Here is a 23665-nt window from a genome sequence, read left to right on the forward strand (position 1 = left end):
GATAACCCACGAGGACCTACTGGATAGCACAGGGAACTCTGCTCAATACTCTGTAACAACCTAAATGGGGGATTTAAGTTTTCTCATTTGAAATAGATATATGTGTGTGTATAACTGAGTCACTTTGCTCTATACCTGAAACTAACACAGCACTATAAATCAACCCTGTGTGTGTGCTTAATCGCTCAGTTGTGTCCAACTCTTTGTGACCCCATGATTGGAGCCCATCAGGTTCCTCTGTCCATGGGATTTTTCAGGCAATAATACAGGAGTGGGTTGCCATTTCCTCCCCTAGGGGATCTTTCCAACCCAGGTACCAGACCCACATCTCCTGTGTTGCGTCTCTTGCATTGCAGATGGATTCTTTACCACTGAGCTACTTGGGAAGGCAGTAAATCAACTCTCCTACAATATAAAATAAAAAAATCTTTTAAGGTACTTAAGTGCAGTGCTGTGCTGCCTGTGGTGGTGTTAGTGTTATTCTTTCCATTGACTATTATCTTAAATGAGTTATTATTTTATAGATAATGGTCTTATATGGTACAGAAGGTGCTTCTTCATACGTACTTCTCATTAATGAGTCAGTTCAGTTCAGTCGCTCAGTCGTGTCCAGCTCTTTGCGACCCCATGAACCACAGCACGCCAAGCCTCCCTGTTCATCACCAACTCCCGGAGTTCACCCAGACTCACATCCATCGAGTTGGTGATGCCATCCAGCCATCTCATCCTCTGTCGTCCCGTTTTCCTCCTGCCTCCAATCCTTCCCAGCATCAGAGTCTTTTCCAATGAGTCAACTCTTCGCATGAGGTGGCCAAAGTACTGGAGTTTTAGCTTTAGCATCATTCCTTCCAAAGAAATCCCAGGGCTGATCTCCTTTAGAATGGACTGGTTGGATCTGCTTGCAGTCCAAGGGACTCTCAAGAGTCTTCTCCAACACCACAGTTCAAAAGCATCAATTCTTTGGTGCTCAGCTTTCTTCACAGTCCAACTCTCACATCCATACATGACCACAGGAAAAACCATATCCTTGACTAGATGGACCTTAGTCATCAAAGTAATGTCTCTGCTTTTGAATATACTATCTAGGTTGGTCATAACTTTTCTTCCAAGGAGTAAGCGTCTTTTAATTTCATGGCTGCAGTCACCATCTGCAGTGATTTTGGAGCCCCCCAAAATAGAAGTCTGACACTGTTTCCACTGTCTCCGCATCTATTTCCCATGAAGTGATGGGACCAGATGCCATGATCTTCGTTTTCTGAATGTTGAGCTTTAAGCCAATTTTTTCACTCTCTTCTTTTCACTTTCATCAAGAAGCTTTTTAGTTCCTCTTCACTTTCTGCCATAAGGGTGCTGTCATCTGCATATCTGAGGTTATTGATATTTCTCCCGGCAATCTTGGTTCCAGCTTGTGCTTCTTCCAGCCCAGTGTTTCTCATGATGTACTCTGCATACAAGTTAAATAAGCAGGGTGACAATATACAGCCTTGACATACTCCTTTTCCTATTTGGAACCAGTCTGTTGTTCCATGTCCAGTTCTAACTGTTGCTTCCTGACCTGCGTATAAGTTTCTCAAGAGGCAGGTCAGATGGTCTGGTATTCCCATCTCTTTCAGAATTTTCCACAGTTTATTGTGATCCACACAGTCAAAGGCTTTGGCGGCGTAGTCAATAAAGCAGAAATAGATGTTTTTCTGGAACTCTCTAGCTTTTTTGATGATCCAGCGGATGTTGGCAATTTGATCTCTGGTTCCTCTGCCTTTTCTAAAACCAGCTTGAACATCAGGGAGTTCACGGTTCACATATTGCTGAAGTCTGGCTTGGAGAATTTTGAGCATTACTTTACTAGCGTGTGAGATGAGGGCAATTGTGCAGTAGTTTGAGCATTCTTTGGCATTGCCTCTAGGCCCTCCTGCGCCCGCGCAGCCACCACTCCTTGGAAGTGGGATTGCTCCTCCTGGCCACCGCCCCTGGCCTCAGGTAGGGGTAGCTCCTCTCGGCTGCTCCTGTGTGGTCATAGCCTGGCACTCTTGGCCACCGCCCCTGACCTCTGACGTGGGGTAGCTCCTCTCAGCCGTTCCTGTGCCATCGCAGCCTGGCACTCTGGACTGCTGCCCCTGACTTCGGATGTGGGGTAGCTCCTCTTGGCCGCTGCCCCTCGAGTGTTCATTAATTTACTTCCTTGTGTGCTTAGACATTGCTTTTTCGATACCCATACATTTTTCTTTTTTTAGAAAAATCTGACTTAACCTTAGAAGAGAAGAAAGAAGTATAAGGGGAAAATATGAAATTGAGTCTTTTAACCTGGAGCATACCTCTTTACACTTTTAGGGGGAAAAATATGTAGGTCATATCAACCTTCTTGGAGCTGTGTCTTTAAGAAGCATAGGAAACCCAATAGCTTGCCTTGTTGAGACCATTTGATTGTCACTGGACTTGATGGGTGGACTCATCTATTGTTCGTTTGGCATTTGTACTGAAAAGGGTGTTCCAGGACAGATCAGAGCCTGGTGTATGTGGAAAAGAGGTCCCCAGTAGTGGCTGTGGCCCCATTTGTCCCATTCAGACGTGTGACCCTGCCCCCTGCTATCAGCAGGAAGGCACAGGTTGAAGACACCTCTCCTCTGCTGCTTCCTGCTGTTGTCCCTCAAGGATGGCTCGAGTCCTCAAGAAGATGTGGTAAGTTTGGGAGGTAGAAATCCATCACCAGGTGGAGAACTAGGAATTTCAACATCTGGATTCACATGGTCCGTTGAACTCACTGTCTTCCCTAAGCAGCCCACTCAGCTTCCCTGAGTCTGATTTCTTCCTCTGAAAAATAAAAGGACCTGGACTTCATAAGTTTCATTTGTTTAGAGGGGAACCCTAGAATTTCCTGATCAAGAGAAAATATATCCTCAAATAAGATATCCACTTGTCCTATATTGCACATACTGTTGCCAGGCAGCATCCCAAGTCCTTAACAAAGATGAAGTCATTTCATCCTCAAATGACCATGTGGGGAGGTCCCAGTATCATGCCCATGATAGGTGCCAGCTGGGATTGAAACCTAGGCAGTGTGCCCTCAGGCCCATGCTCTTAAACACTGTGTTGTGTTGACATCTGACAAAGTGCCAGCATGCCCTTTTTCTGGTGGGAGGGTTATTAGATTATTAAATTACTAAATTTTTACTGTATAGCTCAGGGAACTCTGGTCAATGTTATGTAGCAGCCTGAATGGGAGGGAAGTTTGTGGGAGAATGGATCCATGTGTATATATGACTGAGTCCCTTTCAGTCCACCTGAAACTATCACAACACTGTGAATTGGCTATACTCCAATGCGAAAGAAAAAGCTTAAAAATAAAAATATTTACTGAGTTGTGGAGGAATCAATCACTGGTATATAAAGAACTGTCATTCTGGAGGTCTGGCTTCAATGATTAAGAATAGCAGAGTCTGTTTGATGAGCAGCATACTGAAAATCTTTTACAAAGCTTGTATTTTATTCTTCACAGTGGTCATGAAAAAAGAGTAAAAGAACAAAGCAGAGACATAGGAAAAGAACAAAGATACCTGGGGTCTTGGCTGCAATTACAGCAGGAGTGCATGTGCCTGATTACTGGTTTTGCTTGTGTATAAATACACGTTGCTGTGCTATGCAAAAAATAATTGTGATAGATTCATTTAATCATAATGCAGCAAAGTTTAACTTGTTAATGCTTTCAACTTGCAGATGAGGCTTTCCCTGGGGCTGCCTGTCTGATTGTAGTTGCAATGCCTGACCTACTTATCAGCTTTTCCAGGAGGTGGCTTAAAAGCCTCCCAGGATATAGTCATACACTGAAAACCCAACAGGAATAACTTTTTTAAACCCATGACTCATTTTCAGGGCATTTGGGGGTTCATACATCACATAAGTTAATCGTGCTCACGCTTGCAGTTCTCACCTAGGCGTTGAGTCACAGGACTAAATCTTAATAACCAGACGAAGAATTCTTAACAGTGTTGTGACGAGAATGTTTCAAATCCAGAGGCATTTTGCTCGATAGAGTTGGGAGGGCATAAAGGAGCAAGTTAATACAAGAGAGTTCATCCCCGCTTCTCGGGCTTTGTGCTTTTGATGTACTCTAGAGTCATTGGTTTGAATGTCTCCTAGTTTGTAATCAGCATACTCTTCCTCTGGTTGAATTAATGGTGGGGATGCGTGGATATGATAATGACCTTCAAAGAGAATCATATCTTTTAACAGAAGTGAGTCAAGAGTTTGAGTCTATGTTTGACCTGTCTGTCCACATCATCTTTAACTGGTGGGAAGTAAGGTGGGGAGAGGACTAAATTAAAAAAATTATTTTATGTTGGAGTATAGTTGATTAACAATATTGTGTTAGTTTCAGGTATACAGCAAATTGATTCAGTTGTACAAATACATATATTCATTCTTTTTCATATTCTTTTCCCATTTAGGTTATTACAGAATATTGAGCAGAGTTCCATGTGCTACACAGTAGCTCCTGGTTGGTTATTTATTTTAAATACGGTAGTGTGTATATGGGAGAAGGCAATGGCACACCACTCCAGTACTCTTGCCTGGAAAATCCCATGGACGGAGGAGCCTGGTAGGCTGCAGTCCATGGGGTCGTGAAGAGTTGGACATGACTGAGCGACTTGACTTTCACTTTTCACTTTCATGCATTGGAGAAGGAAATGGCAACCTACTCCAGTGTTCTTGCCTGGAGAATCCCAGGGACAGGGGAGCCTGGTGGGCTGCCGTCTATGGGGTCGCACAGAGTTGGACATGACTGAAGTGACTTAGCAGCAGCAGCAACAGCAGTGTGTATATGACAATCCCAAACTCTCAATTTATCCCCCCACACCATGTTTACCTTTTGGTAACCCTAAGTTTGTTTTCTAAGTCTGTGAATCTGTTTTATAAGTAAGGTCATTTGTATAATTTTTTTTAGATTCTGTGTATAAGTGATATCATATGATATTTGTCTTTGGCTTTCTTAGTGTGATCATCTCTAGGTCTATCTGTATTGCTGCAAATGGTATTATTTCATTATTTTCATGGCTGATTAGTATTCAGTTATATATATGTAGCATATCTTTATCCATTCATCTGTTGATGGACACTTCAGTTGCTTCCATGTCTTGGCTATTGTAAATACTGCCACTGTGAACATTTGAACCATGGTTTGGGAGAGGACTCACTTTTTTGAACTTTAAAGATACAACCTCAAGCTGTCATGAGAGAGTAAACTGCTGTTCTCTCAATTTTTGGCATCTCAAAGGCCCCCAGAGCCTTGGAGACCCGTCCAGATCCAGGGTTCAAGAAGCTTAAACCAACCGCTCGATTAAAACTAAAGCGGACTTTCTGAAATAACTTGAAAGCCCATTGAAGTCAGCTCTCGGGTGGATGTCAGTGAGCCAAAGGGAAGAACGTGAAAGTTACTGGGAAAGAGTGTTTGTTTTTCTTACCCAGAATTCATATTCCTTCACAGTTCTTCTGGTCCAATTGCATCATCTTTCTCCTCCACTTTTCCTTTCTCTTGCCTCCGCCTCAGTCCTCTCCACTGTCTCTGCTGCTTTCCCTTCTCTCCCTTGCTCTCCCCCTTTGCCTTCTCTCTGCCTCTGACCTTTCACTGCTGGGTGTGTGGCCAGGGTCCCCAGGGGACAGTTTAGACCATGGGGCTCTTGCACCACCAGATGCGGTCACTTCTCAAGAGCTCCTGATTTGCTGTGCCTCTGAGAGAAAGAACACCTGTCCTGGGTTCATCTTCGGTAGCCAGTCCAAGGGACCAAGGGGCATACACTCGCGTGACACAAAATCACAGATCTGACCTTTCACCGACGGGCTAAGTTCTCTTGGTTCCTTGAACCTTTCTTTCCTCAGTGGCCCATTTTCCAGCCTTTGCTTTCTTTTCATTGTGATCTTCTGATGTTCTATGTCACACTTACTGAGCCTCATTAAGAGTTCTATTTTTCCTTCTCTTTTTGAGTCAGGTGAATGTATTTTACGATCTCATATGCTAACCAGTCTAGGAACAAACACATCCTGCCATTTGAATTTTCCATTTTATAGAATGTTAGCCATAAAAAGAATAAAATAATGCCATTTGCGGCAGTATGGATGGACTTAGAGATTATCATAGTAAGTCAAACAGAGAAAGACAAGTATCATATGATATTGCTTATATGAAGAAACTGAAACAATGGTACAAATGAACTTATTTACAAAACAGAAATAGATCCACAGGGATAGAAAACAGACTTATTGTGACCAAAGGGGAAAGGGTGGGGAGGGGTAAGTTAGGAGCTTGGGAGTAACATATATATACTGCTATATATAAAGTAGACAACCAACAAGGACCTGCTACATAGCACAGGTGTTTTGAAATTAATATTTGGTAATAATCTGTTGACAAAAAATTATTCACAACCTAAAAGTTGACTTATGTTTTATTTGGCGGGAATTTTTAGGACTTTAATCCTGGGAGGCGGCATCTCAAGAAACCCTGAGAGAATTGCTCTGAGGAGGCAAGGGGAAGAGCCAGGTTATACAGAAGTTTTGCAACAAAGGGCAGGTAGTTGGGAACATCAAAAGATTATTGTTCGTTAAAGAAAACCAGATATCTCAAGTTAAGGAATTTGGTGCTTTTCTGTGTACGGACAGATGCAAGTGTCGGCTTCCCTGAAATCATTCCTTTGATATGCACCTCAGCTGTCTGGCCCCAGTATCTGGTTCTCCCATCCTGCGTTCCCTCAGGGCTCACAGTGAGGACTAGCTGCAGTCTGATGGCTGCTAGTGACAGGCACTCTTTCCTCCCTGAGTCTCCTCAGGGCTCGTTAGTTTGCATGGGAGGGCTGCAATCACTGGTGACTGTGATGTCCTTTCTTTACTGATACTGCAGAAAATATTCCTTCTCAAACCTGTAAGGGAAAAGAATCTGAAAAAAAGAATAGACAGGCATATGTATAACTGAAATCAGCTTTGCTGTATACCTGAAACTAACACAACATCGTAAATCAACTATAGTTCAATTAAAAAAAAAAAAAAAGAGGTCTGCATTATGGGTGAAGAGTGTATGTGGAGTTTAGGAAGCATGTTGGTACTTACTGACTGCATCTAAAAGGGACAGCCACAGGATTTCACATCTGGGGTCCATCAGTCACTGCTGTCTACAAAGCAGGAGTCTGCAGTCCGTGAATCCGGCCCTCTTCATCCTTTCCAGCACATTTATATTCTGGATCTCCAGCCCAAACCACTGGGCACTTTTCCCCCGTGTTCATGCTTAGGCCACATAAGGTCTCTTCTCTCCAACCCCTACTCCTCCCCAGAACTCAGCTTTCTCCTATGCTGGCTTGTCTAGCACCTAAATGCAGCAGCTCCCTTATCCTATCTTGGCTTTCTGAAGCATTTTGTAACTTGTAATTCAATCCTATCGAGCAGTTTTCTCCAGTAAGAATGACTGAAGAGTATGCTGAAGTCCATACACAAAAAACTTGAGCAATGTCCATCATGATGGGGTTTTGCATAAATCTTTCCCTGAAAGACCCAAGTATGGAGGAGGAAAGACCAAGCTGTGAGTAGTCTAAGCAACACAGAGATAGACCATATCATTAACTTGGTGAAATTAGCCATGCAAGGTTTCCTCTGATCATCTTGTTGCTGTTTGAAAGTCCCCTTGAACAGCTGTCTTGCATATGAGACAGAGGAAGTGTTGAGAAAAATTTGCACAACTTGAGAGTTGCAAGTTAAGTTTTATTTGGGGCAAAATGAGAACTGCAGCCCAGGAGACAGGATTTCAGATAGCTCTGTGAAACGACTCTCAGGAGGTGAGGCAAGGAGCTAGGATATATGGGAGTTTTGCAACAAAGGGCAGGTAGTAGAAACATCAAAAGATGGTTGTTAATTAAAGAAACCAGATAGGTCAGGTTAAGGAATTTAGTGCTTTTCTGTGTGTGGGAAGATGCATGAGTCTGGGCTTGCCAGGACATGGAAGCAACCTAGGTGTCCATCAGCAGACGAATGGATAAGAAAGCTGTGGTACATATACACAATGGAGTATTACTCAGCCATTAAAAAGAATACATTTGAATCAGTTCTAATGAGGTGGATGAAACTGGAGCGGATTATACAGAGTGAAGTAAGCCAGAAAGAAAAACACCAATACAGTATACTAACACATATATATGGAATTTAGAAAGATGGTAATGATAACCCTGTATGTGAGACAGCAAAAGAGACACAGATGTATAGAACAGACTTTTGGACTCTGTGGGAGAAGGAGAGGGTGGGATGATTTGGGAGAATGGCATTGAAACATGTATACTATCATGTAAGAAACGAATTGCCAGTCTAGGTTCGATACAGGATACAGGATGCTTGGGGCTGGTGCACTGGGATGACCCAGAGAGATGATATAGGGAGGGAGGTGGGAGGGGGGTCCAGGGTTGGGAAATCATGTACACCCGTGGCAGATTCATGTCAATGTATGGCAAAACCAATACAGTATTGTTAAGTAAAATAAAGAAAAATAATAAAATAAAAAAAGAAATCATTCCTTTGGTGTGCACCTCAGCTATCTGGGGCCAGTATTCTAGTTTTCACATCCTGATATTCCTCAGGGCTCACCATAGGGAGTGGCTACAGTCTAATGCCTGCTAGATGACAGGCGTTCTTTCCTTTCTGGAGTTTCCTCAGAGCTCACCAGTGGATGCTGATGACTGTGACATCCTTTGTTTACTGATATGTGAGGAAATATTTTCATTTCTCGAAATATTCCGTTTCCCAGAAGGTAACAGTGAGAGGACTTTGCAGCTTTAACACAGGCTCTCTCACCAGCTGTGACACGGCTGCCACGTGGTTGTCCCCACTGATGCATCTCTGTCTTTCGCTTTCAGCTCGGGGACCTGCTTCACAAGCTGCAGTTCGTCATGACCTATGTGGCTCCTTGGCAGATGGCTTGGGGTTCCTCCTTTCACGTGTTCGCTCAGCTCTTTGCAATCCCTCGTATCCTTTCTGCTTGTTTTCACCCCCTGGCTCAGATTCACATTTTATGGATGTGAGCTTTTCATTGAACCTTGGCAATAAAAAGGTTTTAAAGTCTTTAAGATTACATTTAAATGGGGACCTGGGGAGGCACTGTGGCTTCCTTTTAGGCATTTAGCCTTAACTTAAGAGACATTTCTTAATTTGGAAGTCTTCCTGTTTCTTAATGCATATTCAGGAGTGACTTAATTTCTCCTGATTTTTCCATTTCCCATGACCACATCTGCATTAAGATATCATGTCTTTTAAATCACCACTTAAATGATTTGGATTACTTGTGCAAAATAGTGCAAATTAATTTGATATTATTAAACATTATAAATAGGATTTCTATATTATTATTGATTATATAACATTATGTTAAAACATAGTTTGATTATCATATACTGGAAGAATGTCCAACGACCCAGAATTGGGCACAAACAGAATTATCCAAATATCTTTGAAGACCAAAAAGAATATTTATGGTTTTGTTTTACAGTTGCCATTACCCAAGGATCCTAGTTTTATCATTCATAGTTTCATTTGGTTTCCATGTCTATTTTTAAGTGTTTCCATAATGATAATTAGTTTTAATTTACTTCAAAACAATTTGACATGCTCCTACTAAAGATCATTTTGACACAGCTAAATTGTGTGTGTGTGTGTGTATTTGGAGAGAGGGAGAGAGAAAAATCAAGAATATTCTTGAAGACAGAGAGAGTAAATAAAATATTCTTAACTCAGGCCTAAAATTTGCCCTCCCTCAAAGACTTCTCTTCCCACTAAATTTATATATTTTTAGTTTGTGTTTCCTGAGTTGTGGTCCAGGAACTTCCTGTATCAGAATCCTTAGAGGAGCTTATTAAATAAGCAGATTCCTGAGGTCAGCACATACCTTGAAAACCACATTTAAAGGGGGAATCCTGAAATCTCCGTCTTCACAAGCCTCCCTGGGATTCTCATCCACTGATGTGTGTGAAGCGCAGTCTTGGCTGGCATCCAGTGTGGGTGCTGTGAGCTTGTTTTGATGGCCACACAGAGCTTTCTTTCCTGGAGGTTACATGAGGCTCCTCAAGACAATTCTTAAGGAACCCCTGGGATCTCAACTTTGAGTACAGATATAGAAATTGGGATATTTGTTATCCTCTGGTAGCTCAGATGGTAAAGAATCTGCCTGCAGTGAGGAAGACCTGGATTTAATCCCTGGGTCAGGAAGATCCCCTGGAGAAGGGAATGACTACCCACTCCAGTATTCTTGCCTGGAGAATCCCATGGACAGAGGAGCCTGGTGAGCTACAGTCCATGGGGCCCCCAAAGGTCAGACTGCTGAGCAACTAATACACACATTTGTAAAGTGATAATATGTTCTATCTATTTTTTTAAACGCTGTCCTTCTGACTTATTTGTTTTTCAAAAAAATTAATCATACCCAGAGCTGTCCTCAAAATGCACATTCTCCATATTCTTATTCTTAGACCTGCATTGATATTTGTAAAGTGTTTCATGCTTATTTGGCAGAACAAGCTCAGGAAAAATGATTGCAAAAGTGTGAGCTTGTATACCACCCCTTTATAAGAACATTCATTTTCTCCAGCAGCAGTCATTTTACTTTTTCTAAACAGAGTCCTTTAAAACAAAGACAGTGGGATGCAAGAGTGAGGGGATTTTTATTTATTTCTGGTGCATGTCTTGGGGCTCCTGTCTAGAATTTAAAACCTGTTTGTTAAATGAGAAAGATGAGATGGATATAAATTTGCAGCTGAGCAGTTGGACTAAGAATTTAAAACTTGAAGCGGTGGTTTCCAATTTTATCCTAAATTTGGTCTCACAGAGATCTGTAGCATTTCTTGTGGCTTCTTCTGCCTTGTTCAGTGAATTTATTAATACTAATTACCCCTTGCAGTTCCATAGCTGAATTACACGTTCCGGGAGCCATAAGTTTCAATTACCTGACCTTTATGTGTGTTGAGGGCTCACACACAGGCATGTGGTACCTGGCACTTGATAGCTCCTCTGAATTCAAAGGCGACACTGGTATCTTTCTCAGATGGAGCACAGTGGGCATTGCATCCAAGTGTGTTCATGACGGGCTTCTCTGGTGGCTCAAAGGTCAAGGATCCGCCTGCCAGTGTAGGAGACGCGGGTTTGATCCCCGGCTGGGGAAGATCCCTGGAGAAGGAAATGGCACCCCACTCCAGCACTCTTGCCTGGAGAATCCCATGGACAGAGGGGCCTGGTGGGCTACAGTCCACGGGGTCGCAAAGAGCCGGGCATGGCTTGGCAACTAAACAACAGTGTTCATGATGGATGGGTCTGATTTTCGGGCACAATCAGTCCTCATGCTTTGTTCCGAAAACTGTTCCCATCAGTGACACCCACATGCCTCTGCTCAGGTACAGACCCTTCAGTGGGTCTGACCACAGCTGGTGTGATGGCCTACAGGAGCTTCAGCACCCTCCTCATCACCCAAAGACACCTTCCCATCCTGGATCCGTTGTAAAGGTGGTGATGGTGGTAGTTTAGTGACTAAATCATGCCTGACTCTTTTATGACCCGTGGTCTGTAGCCCTCCAGGCTCCTCTGTCTGTGGGATTTCCCAGGCAAGAATACTAGAGTGGCTTGTCATTTCCTTCTCCAGGGGATCTTCCCAACTCAGAGATCAAACCCTGATCTCCTGCTTGGCAGGCAGATTCTTTACACTGAGCCACCTGGGAAGCGCATTGTAAAGGTATCAATTTGCTATTTGGAGCCCAACATCATACTAGTCAGAATATAATGAGATCATTTAAGATACCAGATATATATGCCATCAGGACAAAACTATCAGGTTCCTAAATGCCAGCCCTGGATCTTGACTAATTCTGAAATGTTAATGATTCTTTCACTCTAAAAGAAAGCTGTGGGTTCCATCCTGGCATTGAGAAGGGACTAATTTGCTCCATTTTGAAACTGAATTAACTTCCAGGCCAGCAGGTCACTATTTAGTAAATTGCTTTTTCCAGTCCTAGCATGTTTTGTCCCTCAGTCACCTCTGTTAGTTTCTGAGCTTGTAACCTCCAGGGAAGGATGAGAATGCTCACTCTTTTAATATGTGTAGAGGCCATGCAAGACCATTATCTTCAAATAATTAGAGTTGGCCAGATTCGCTCTATTAAATGTGTGTATTGGAAAGACTGCTTTCTATTTGGCATGTCATTTTGAGCTTCCAATTATGTTTTTAAGTATTAATGTTGAACATTTTCATTTTAAATGCCTAAACCTTTGTAAGGAGTCTCCATCCTTAGCAACTGAACAGCAACAACCGTCTACTCCTTAGGCCCGCCTCTTGGCTCTCAACAAAGAAGGCTGCATGTTTCTCAGTACTGCCTTAGTTGTTACAGTCACGGTCTTCTGTATTTATACATATATATATATATTTACTGATATATATTAAAACATATATATTTATAAATATACATGTATTTACGGATGGTCCCTAAATAAAATAACCTATGAGGCCTTCTGTTCACTGCTCCCCTACTTCCGACCTATTACGACTTCATTTTCTTTCCTACCAAATGTGAAATTTATAAGCTAGCGATGTTTTCCTCATTTTTTAATGTCTGGATAACTGTTTCTGGGGTTTAAAAAATGGATAGCATATGCTTTGGGGAAATGTTTAGAAGCAAAAAGAATGGCAGTGCCAGCCCGCCCAGCCTGCGGCCTGGCCTGGCTTCCACTTACCTTGCCCTGGTTCTTCTGCTAACCCCACGGGGCCCCCTGAACCTGCCAGAGTGGATGAGCCTCTCTTCTCTCCTTCCCCCGCCCCCCTCCCCACAACACCCCACTTCTCAGGAACCTCCCCGTGGCCCCACTCTGCTTTCTCGGCACCTTTTCTGAGTGACATCTCCTGTGTGGTTCCTTTTGCTTCTGATGATGGAGGTGTACTAAGTTGGTATGTTTTGTGGCAGAGGTATTTTTTTTTAATTTTTGATTGTTGATACTTTGTTTAAAAAAATTTTTTTTAATCTATTTTTTGGCTGTTCTGTGTCTTTGTTGCAGTGAGTGGTCTCACTAGCTGTGACACGTGGGATTAGGTGCCTGGTGGCATGTGGGATCTTAGTTCCCCAACCAGGGACTGAACCCACGCCCACTGTATTGGAAGGAAGATTCTTAAGCACTGGAGCACCAGGGAAGTCCCGTGTAGTAGAGATATTTAGATCTTTCCCGTTTTCAAATTAACAAGAAACTGATTCTGCATTTGGACCTAGGTCAGAATAAAGGGAACTGGACTGAAATTGTAGCACAAGCGAGATCTTTTGATACCCAAACGGTTCAACACGATTATGAATGGAGGGTGTGTCATTTCACTCCTCAAGATGTTTGGAAATAAACAGCAAGTTGGGGGAAAAAAAAAAAAGACATAGTTACAAATAAAGAAAAACTTTTACATCTATGAAAATGCTCAGGGAAGTGTCTGTAGACCGACAAGGCTCACTCACGCTTCTGTATTTATACGTAAATGGGTCTCTGAAGTCCCATATCGCAAAAGCCCTGCCATTGATAACATGGGAAAGCCCTTCTATGTTCCGGTAGGTAATGAAACACAGAGCCCTCCTATCCGTGACCAGCATGAAGGCATTTCTTACAATCCACTGGAACTTTTTAAAGATGGGCTAAAGAAATAAGACCTCCATTTGTGCAAAAATGAGAAAAAGGCACATTTTCCAGGTGGGAAAATCAGCCTTATAGGAGATCAGATATCTGTTTTGGCCCTGCCCTGTAGTGTGTGGACCTTAGTTTCCTGACCAGGGATTGAACCTGTGTCCCCTGTTTTAAGAGTGCGGAGTCTTAGCCACTGAAACATCAGAGAAGCCCCATCCTTATAAATCAGATCAGACCTGCAGTAGAATCAAGCAGGCCTCACCCTGAAGCACAAGGAATCACGTGGACACGCAACACCTGGGCAGTCTGGCTCCCCACTGACCTCTGCCGCCTCTTCCCCTCAGGCCCCACCATCACCCCCGAACCACGGTGATGTGAGTGTGATGGACAGCTGGAGGGAGTTCCCCACTGATGGTGGGAAACTGGGGAGGGACTAGCCCTCTGCGCCTCCCCCGGATTTCCAGAGGTCCATTAGTTGACCTTAAGCCAAAAGTTAGAGCCATACTTATTTTAATTTTGGACAATTACATTTCTGATCAGAGTATGTAAAGTTGAGGCATGCCAACAAATAGGAACTCATACAGCGTACTAGGGAGATGACTTAGCCAGCAGCACACTGTGACTGTGTGTACACATTTTTAACTTATAAACCAGATATAAGCTGGGTTTTTTTCTTTTTTTAATTGAATTGATCTCTTGGTGTTCAGAGTGTGATAAAAGACACAGATTTTTGAATAGTGGGAAAAGATTCTTTGAGGAACAGGGATGCTGTCTTCCCAAACAATGGTATTTATTTACTTTCAGAGTATAATTTAATTTTAATTATTTATAAAGCTGCTTAGTACTTTAGTAAATGTGCCACAGTGTGTCTGGTTCAGCTAATGTTATCTCAGGAAAAAGCACTGTTCTTTTCAAATCTTAGATGTTAAATCTTTGCCATGAATTGTGCTGAGACTGCTGGGAATTTTATGAGAATCATTTGGTTTTCACAGTGGTGATACATGAGACCTAGCAGGATACTATTGAAAATTTTACATTTCCAAAAATGTACCTACAGCCATCATAGGGATGCCCGTCTTTCCTTGGTGAGAAAATGGCTTTCATATAAACTTGTTAAAATCTCAAATATTATTTAGAAAAATAACAATGAGCACACTTTTTGAGCCTTAACTCGAAATCCTCAGATTCTGCCATGCTTTTCTTTCAGACGTTTGCCACGTCCATCGTTTCTACTCCACTGAGCCCATTTCTTGGGAGCGTCATTTTTATCACTTCGTATGTCAGGCCAGTGAAATTCTGGGAGAAAAACTACAAGTAAGATCCTAAAATCGTTACTGACTTGCTTTGCTAAGACTTGAGTTCAGGATGCTCCTCGACCTTTGTCTATGAGAAGTCCAGGCATCAGGTTTTGTCCTCCTGTGGGGCAGCCCTAGCGACCCCACCCCGACCCTGCACCAGATCACCCACTCAGCTTCCAGGTTCTGGGCCAAGTCTACTGATGGCAAATTTGCAGTCGGCACCAGTCTAGGTTTCACCAGCTGTGAAGGAAAATGGGTTATCTCTGTGCATTCTTTTTTTTTTTTTTTTAATCTTTTTACTTTGTTTTGGGGTTTAGCCGATTAACAATGTGATAGTTTCAGGTGAACATCCAAGGGACCCAGCTATACATATACATGTATCCATTCTCCAGCAAACTTCCTTCCCATCCAGGCTGCCATGTAACACTAAGCAGAGTTCCCTGTGCCGTACAGTAGTTCCCTTTTGGTATCCATTTTAAATGCAGCGATCACTGCCCACTCTTAACAGTTGCTCTTGAGAGGTTGTCTTAGGAGCCATGGGCTAGCCATTGGGTCAGATTGCTTCCTGGGGGCTCGTCTGCCTTCTGTGGGCCTTTGAAACACACATGCCGCGCGTGTACCAGTGTGCATGCATCCCAGCTCAAAGTGAGTACACCATCTTTTTTCTGAGCACCGTTGAACTAGAAGATGCCGCGTATGCTTTGTCTTGGCTATTTGTACTGGTCAGTCATAAATTTCCTCAAGCAAACAGTGATAGGACCAGAGCTGTCATTTTTTTTTCTCGGTTGTGCCACACGGCATGTGGGATCTTAGTTCTCTGATTAGGGATAAAACTCTTGTCTTCTTCATTGGAAGGCAGAGTGTTAACCACTGGAGCACCAGGGAAATCCCACTAGGGCCATGATTTTGTCCAAACTGGTGGGAAGTAATGGTTCTGTGAGAAACTTTCAAGAGCCATTGATTTGCTGGGGGAGGGCCTGAGAACAACAGCCAGAGGAGGGGGCAAGATGAGCCGGCCTGTCTCCAGCTGGGTTGTCTCCTTTGCCCTCATTTACAAGCCGTACCTGGGCTGTCCCATCCAAGCCCTAATCCATCCTCTGTAATGTATCTACATTGTCCATGGCTCTGCCTGGTGGCGCTAGTGGTAAAGAACCCGCTTGCCCATGCAAGAGACAGAAGACTCACACATTTGATCCCTGGCTTGGGAAGATCCCCTGGAGAAGGAAATGGCAACCCACTCCAGTATTTTGCCTGGAGAATCCCATGGACAGAGGAACCTGGTGGGCTTCCATAGGGTTGCACAGAATGAGACACGACTGAAGTGACTCAGCACTCTCACACTGCCACTTTACAATGCGCCTGCACGTGTCACAGAGGCCAGAGTTACGTTAGGAGACCGTGTGGTTAGACGGTTTATGTGAATGGAAACGCACATCTTCCTGGGGCAGGCAATAGGATGTTATGATGAACACCCAGCGCTGGCCGCCAGCCTGCCAGGGCTCACACCTCACCTTCATCATTTGATGTGGGTGACCTCAGCCCTTTCTCTTCTCTTCTGTAAAATGGGGCCAAAGGAATAAGGCCTACTTCCCAGCTTTGCGGGGGAATATGAGTTAATAGTCATAAAGCACCTCGAACGCAGTAACTGCCACATGGGCCTGCGCTGGTGGGGCTCTTCTCTCACTGTCCTGCCTGGAATTCCTGACCCCCGACTGTGCTAACCATCTCTGGGACCTCACATTTAGGGGTCCTGGGGAAATCAAACCAAACTGGAGCACCTCAAGGTGAGTCAGTGCTGTGAGACCACCAGGAGGTGGGGAAGGCCTCGCCTGTGTCTGGCAGATTCCTCAACTTCGAAAAGGTGGGCTTGTTGCTGTACAAGTGAAGCCATCTTGAAATTTACACGTAAGCAAGAGTCTCTTTTGCATTTGTCTAAACAGATGCTGGGGCTTCCCAGGTAGCTCAGTGGTAAAAGAATCTGCCTGCAGTACAGGAGACGAAGGAATGCGGGTTCAATCCCAGGGTCAGGAAGATCTCCTGGAGAAGGAAATGGCAACCCACTCCAGTATTCATGCCTGGAAGATCCCATGGACAGAGGAACCTGGTGGGCTACAGTCCATGGGGTGGCAAAGAATTGGACGTGACTGAGTGAGCAGGCATGCAGAGAGATGCTGGGCATATTTACAGAGTCAGAAGGAAAAGAAAGTCACCAGCACTGGCTTGTCTTTAAGCTTCTCAAGGAGAAAACAATTTGGGGGACTTTTGTGGAGCTCAGAAAATCATATTTCTGAAAGGTACAAACACTTGGGAATAAGAGGTATGACAATCTCATAGGCTTTTTAACTATTCAGGAAAGTGCATGATATTTTAAAGGTGATCTTTAACATAAAAGATTTCTTTTTGTCTCCTGTTCTCAGATAAGTTTGAAAACCAGTTTTTGGTAGGGGGCCAGGGAAGAATTTGATAAACAAAAGGCATCCCCTTTGAACTGGAGGGGGTGATGTTCAGTCACTGAGTCATGTCTGATTCTTTGCCACCCCATGGACTGCAGCACACCAGGCCCCCCTGTCCTTCACTATCTCCTGGAGTTTGCTCAAATTCCTGTCTTTCCATTGAGTCAGTGATGCTATCTAACCATCTCATTCTCTACCCTCTTCTTTTTTGGCCTTCAGTTTTTCCCAGCATCAGGTCTTTCCCAATGAGACTGCTCTTCACATCAGGTGGCCAAAGTATTGGAGCTTCAGCTTCAGCATCAGTCCTTCCAATGAATATTCAGGGTTGATTTCCTTTAGGATTGACTGGTTTCCCATAGAAAGGGAAGTGGGGAAATCTTTGTGAGATGCTTTTGTTGAGGGGAGTCATCCTAACACCTGTGCAATACAAGTTGTGTATTTTCTTATTTAGTTTCCCCACTTCCAAGAGTCAGCCACCCATTCAGGATGATACATTGAGATATGAATTGTAGGTTTATGCAAGTTAGTTAAAAATATAGGCTGCTCAAGTATTTCCTTATTCAGCCACACAAAGACATGATGATGCTGTGACCCATTCTTTTGCTCAAGGTAGCACTCTGTTACGTGTGGGGGCTTTGGTCGGCTGTCCTGGGATGAGAAGAGCACAGCAGGGTCTGTGGGTATGTATGAGGACGTCGGTCTCTCTGAAGGAGCCAAGTTGGAGAAGACATTCGGTGCAGCTGGTGGGGGCAGGAAGAGGTGCGGGTGCAGGAGCCAGCCAGCTGAGAGCCTCTTGTCACCTCGTGTTAAGCCTCCGAATACAGAGCCCTGTGGCCATCTGCTTAAAAGATCGGAGATGGAATTTGGAACAGTGAGAGTGGTGGGAACCCAGAAAGGAAGTGGCAGGAAATCCCATCTAGATCTGGAAAGCGCATTCTCTGTATCTGAAACTGTTGGTTTTTATTTCAGGCACTAATGATTTTTCTTATTCTTATTTGTGAGTGTCTCTGTAGCCGTTCCCAGTACTTTCTTTTCCGTCTGATGCAGAGAAGCAGTTGTTAGTGTAATTGATTGTTTGCTAACTGTCCCAGCTAAGAGATACTCTCCTCTCTGTGTGTCCATGAGCACAGTCTGCCAGTGGGCACCAGGGTCGCCAGCCTCACCCTGGGGGTGTGGTGAAGAGCCCTCGTCGTCTCCTCACCTGGCTCCCCCTCCCTCTCCACCTCTGCTCCCTCTCTTTCCAGTCCTCTGATTTCTCTTCCAGACCTTTTAAAGCTGCCTTTGGTTTTTGCAAGACTCCAGTGAGCCCTGTACCCTAATGGAGCCAGCTTCTTTCTTTCTTTTTTTTTTTTTTGGCTGTATGTGGGATCTTCAATCCCCTACCAGGGATCAAAGCCATGGCCCCTGCATTAGAAGGGCAGAGTCCTAACCACTGGACTTCAGGGAAGTCCCCTGGGACCATTTTCATTCTCTGTGGAAACAGTCAGTCAGTCACCAGCTAGCTACCTGGTGACTCTGGCCTGTCAGTTTGTCGCAGCTTGGTCTGTCTTGAGATCTGCAAAATCTGTACCGAAACGCTGCTCCTCGCTGGGGGCCAGTGACAAACATGTCCTCTGCCCACCTAACTAAGCTGCTCTCCGGTTGATTCCCCAGAAGCAGTGCAGGTCACACTGTCTCCGAAGTCTGAGCTGGCTCATTGCTGCCTGACGAGAAGTCCCCCAGAGCCCTGCACCGCTGGAACTGCTCTGCACCTGCCTCTTCCAACGTGGCAGCCCTCCCAGCACTTGCCACAGGGCTAGTGTGGCTGAAGTTGAAATTCCATCGAGTTTTAATTAATCTAAATTTAAGTAGTTGCGTGTGACCAGAGGCTACTGTATTGGACAGCACAGATGCAGACCCACCTCCCCCCAGTCCTTATCTTCCACAGTACTTTTTCATACATCATATAGTCACATTTTTCATTCCCAGCCCTCCCTTGGCCAGGCTCTTCTCATCCAATGCTCTCCCCTCCCACACACCTCCACTTCCACCCACATAGATTCAAAAGGCATCTCTGAATGATTCAGGAGAATCATCCACCTATTGATGGATGAATGGAAGATCCGGGAAGGACTTTTAGGATGAGAGGTACCAAAGTCATCACTTTTGGAAAACAAATTTGCTCTGTGGCTGTCGTAATTTGTACCAAAGGTTGGTGTGGACTGATACTGCTTCCAAGTTTGGACTTCTTTGTTTTCATCTTTGTGTCCCTATGTTTCATGTACAGAACAGCCCTGCTCACAGTAGGTGCTCCATGACTATTTCTTAACTTAATGAAGTCCAACAATATTATGTAAAAGAGAAAGGGAAGCATAATCTGGATTTCATTTGCCACAACACAATGTTCGCTATTAAACTGTTCTTAACTAAGAAGGTCTTTAAAATCAGTCTTGATGAGTTCTGCCTGGTGTCTCCGTTTAATTTACAGGCAGTGATGGCACTGTAATAATAGTGCCTGATGTTTATAAATCCTCTTATGTTAGAGTACTTTTAAAGAGCTTTAGAAATACATATTGATATTATGATTTATCATCCTTCTCTCTATATATAAACAATTTCTAAATAACCAAACTTGATCATTAACATGCAGCAAATGTTTAGGCTAGAAAGCATTTGACTCATGGCCCTGGTTGTTTCGTCCAGCGTCTCAGTCCTAAAGGAGCTGACTGGTCAGGAAGATCCCCTGGAGGAGGGCATGGCAACCCACTCCAGTATTCCTGCCTGGAGAATCCGATGGCCTCACGAGCCTGGTGGGCTGCAGTCCACAGAGTCACAGAGTCGGGCACGACTGAACTGACTTAGGATCCGTCTCTCACACCCGTACATGATGACTGGGAAACCCGAGCTTTGACCAGATGGACCTTTGTTGGCAAAGTAATGTCTCTGCTTTTTAATATGCTGTCTAGGGTGGCCATTACTCTTCTTCCAAGGAGAAAGCATCTTTTAATTTCATGGCTGCAGTTACCATCTGCAGTGGTTTGGGAGCCCAATAAAATCAAGTGTGTCACTGTTTCCATTGTTTCCCCATCTATTTGCCATGAAGTGATGGGACCGGATGCCACAATCTTTGTTTTTTTGAATGTTGAGTTTTAAGCTAGCTTTTTCACTCTCCTCTTTGACTTTTGTCAAGAGACTCTTTAGTTCCTCTTCGCTTTCTGCTGTAAGGGCGGTGTCATCTGCATATCTGAGGTTATTGATAGTTCTCCTGGCAGTCTTGATTCCAGCTTGTGCTTCATCCAGCCTGCCATTTCACATGACGTGCTCTGCATATAAGTTAAATAAGCAGGGTGACAATATACAGCCTTGACGTACTCCTTTCCTAGTTTGGAAACAGTCTGTTGTTCCATGTCTGGATCTAACTGTTGCTTCTTGACCTGCTTACAGATTTCTCAGGAAAATTATTAGAAGAAATGAAGTCAACAAAACTCAGCCTGTGAGCCTCAGTTAACTCATGTGTCAAATGGGATGACTGTCTCTATGTGCCTCCTAGAAGTTGTAAACACAAAATTAATCCTGTACCCATTTTGCTTTCCTTCTTTGTATTTTTTAAAATTTGTTGCTAATTGGAGGCTAATTGCTATACAAGGTTTTGCTGTTTTCTGTCAAACATGAATCAGCTATAAGTGTATACATATATGTGTGTCCTCTCTCTCTTGACCTTGTTGTTTGTAAAATTGGCCACATTGCACGGCATTTGGGATCTTAGTTCGCTGACCAGAGATGGAATCTGGGGTCTTCTACGTTGGAACCATGGAGTCTTAACTACTGGACTGCCAGGGAATTCCCCTCTTCCTTGTATTTTTATCTGCTGTCATTTAACTTTTACTTCAGGTAAATCTAGACATGTTTTATGTTTCCTCGCCACCTACCTGAAGTCATTTCTAAAATGGCAGAACACATAGCAACCCACGAAAGAACACGTGTGTAGACCGTGGAGTGTCATATCCACAGCCGCCGTGCTGTGAGATGCCCTATAAATGCTGCCCCTCCCCTCCAGACGCTATGGTTCTTTTGAGGCTTTAGCCAGTCCCAGAGCCTGGGTTCTGTTCTCTGAGCATCAGAGCTGCCTTCGTGGAAAGAGTGGGATCTCCCCAGTGCCATTCTTTTGTGGTTTATTGATCAACAGGATAGACGATCAAAATATTTCAGCTAGTCTCAGTGAGCTCTCATGGGCCTTACTTTGTTATTCCGCAGCCCCTTCCTGGGTTTGTAATATAGAAGGGAAGCTGGCTGGACCTTCAGAATTGCAGGATACCCCCTGTACTGTCTACAGGGAGGGAGTCCTCTTGCTGCTTCTCTGGAGCAGACCTTGTATCTCACTCAGCAGCCCCTGTGAGCGTTGTCAGCCACAGTAGTGGGCGCTTACTGTACCAGGTCTGCTCCTTGTGGCATCAGCCAAATACCCCATACACCTGGATAGACCTGCCGGTCCTGAAGCACGCAGCATCCTTGCCCCACCTGTACCATCCTTTAACAGTTTGAAGGAACCTTTCCTTCCCTTCTCAGCCCTCTGCTTCAGGCTAAACAGTCCTCTCTGTTCTTGGTGTGAGATGGTCTAGACCTTGAGCATTTCAGCTGCCTTCATCCAGATGTTTACTGAGATTTCCCTAGCAGATACCTCCAGGTGTCACCTACTCAGTTCACAGTAAAGGGACCTGTTACTTCCTCTAAGTCCTATGTTCTGCTCTCACTTATGCTTCTCAAAATCTTGTCGTTCATTCACTAAGTTGTGTCTGACTCTCTGCGACCCCACGGACTGCAGCACTCCAGGCTTCCGTCATTCGCTGTCTCCCGAAGTTTGCTCAAACTCACGTCCATCGAGTTGGTGATGCCATACAACCATCTCCTCCTCTGTCGTCCCTTTCTCCTCCTGCCCTGAATCTTTCCCAGCATCGGGTTCTTTTCCAATGAGTCAGCTCTTCACATCAGGTGACCAAAGTATTGGAGCTTCAGCATCTTAAAATCTAAACCTCCTCAATTATTTTGCTAAAGTATTGCCAAGCCAAGTCTTCATCATCCCACTCTTATGTGTATATGTTTTACTGAAAGGCAGAAATTTCCATTTCCTCTATCTACTCTCGACTTCTTGGCTTCAACTCAACATTCCAATCCGTGCAGGTCACTGTGTCCATCGTCATTCATCATCTCTCCAGCCCCTTCCCTTGCACTGTCTGCAGAGGGGCTTGCCTGTCATCATCTGGGTCTTCATTCATGGTGTGTTAATGATGATGAGCTGGACAGAGTCGCGGATGCCTGGCGTGGTTAAGGCGATCAAAAAAGAAACTCTTAACTTCACACTTTATTTTCTATTTTTCAGAATGAAGGGATTTTGCTAGATATTCTCTTCCTAGCAAGCTGTTTTAAGGGTGGTTTGTAAGATCATCGTGCAAAGCATTAAACATCTCAAAAGCATTTTGTTTTTCTGTTTTAAACACGCTTTATTTTATATTGGGATGTGCTGCTGCTGCTGAGTCACTTTAGTCCTGTCTGACTCTTTTATGACCCCCTGGAATGTAGCCCGCCAGGCTCCTCTGTCCATGGGATTTTCCAGGAAGGAATACTGGAGTGAGTTGCCATGCCCTCCTCCAGGGGATCTTCCCAACCTAGGGACTGAACTCACATCTCTTATGTCTCCCTCATTGCAGGCAGGTTCTTTACCACTGGGCCACTGGGGAAGCCCCTGTTGGGATATCGCTGATTAACAAACAATGTTGTGACAGTTTCAAGTGAACAGTGAAAGGACTCAGTCACACAAATACATGCACCCATTTCCCCCCAAACCCCCGCTTCCCTCCCGGCTGCTGCTTAACACTGAGCAGAGATCCCCATGCTGCACAGTAGGTCCTTATTGGTCATCCAGTTTAGATATAGCACTGTGTGCATGTCTGTTCCAAACTTCCTAACTGTCCCTTCCTTCTATCCACCCTCCCTGGTTCATTCTCTAAGTTCATTTTCTAAAAGTCTAAAAGTCTGTCTCTTCTGTAAGCTCATTTGATCATTTCTTTTAAGATTCCACATTAAAGACTAGGATATTTCTCTCAAAAGACATTTTTTAAGTGTAAAGCAGGAAGCTTATATGGCTTATGGGTTAATAGTAAAATGCAGCATTATAATTCAAGTCTGCAGTTCTTCCAGAAGGGGATTTGCATATTTCAACTTGTGATGAAGCCACCCCACAATGTATCTGGATCTGCTTTAAAAGGGCTTCGCACAGAGCAC

General features: G+C 44.1%; 1 protein-coding gene across 1 annotated transcript in view; it reads left to right on the plus strand.

Annotated features, from left to right (window-relative positions):
- Positions 1-23665, plus strand: part of PCNX2 (pecanex homolog 2 (Drosophila)) — a 309639-nt gene that overhangs the window by 193316 nt on the left and 92658 nt on the right. Inside the window, exons 22-23 of the mRNA XM_018042531.1 lie at positions 8883-8991; positions 14841-14970. Of these exons, the coding sequence (XP_017898020.1) occupies positions 8883-8991; positions 14841-14970 (239 nt within the window). The remainder of the gene's footprint in view (positions 1-8882; positions 8992-14840; positions 14971-23665) is intronic.

Source organism: Capra hircus, chromosome 28, assembly GCF_001704415.2.
Source record: "Capra hircus breed San Clemente chromosome 28, ASM170441v1, whole genome shotgun sequence".
Classification (NCBI taxonomy): Eukaryota; Metazoa; Chordata; class Mammalia; order Artiodactyla; family Bovidae; genus Capra; species Capra hircus.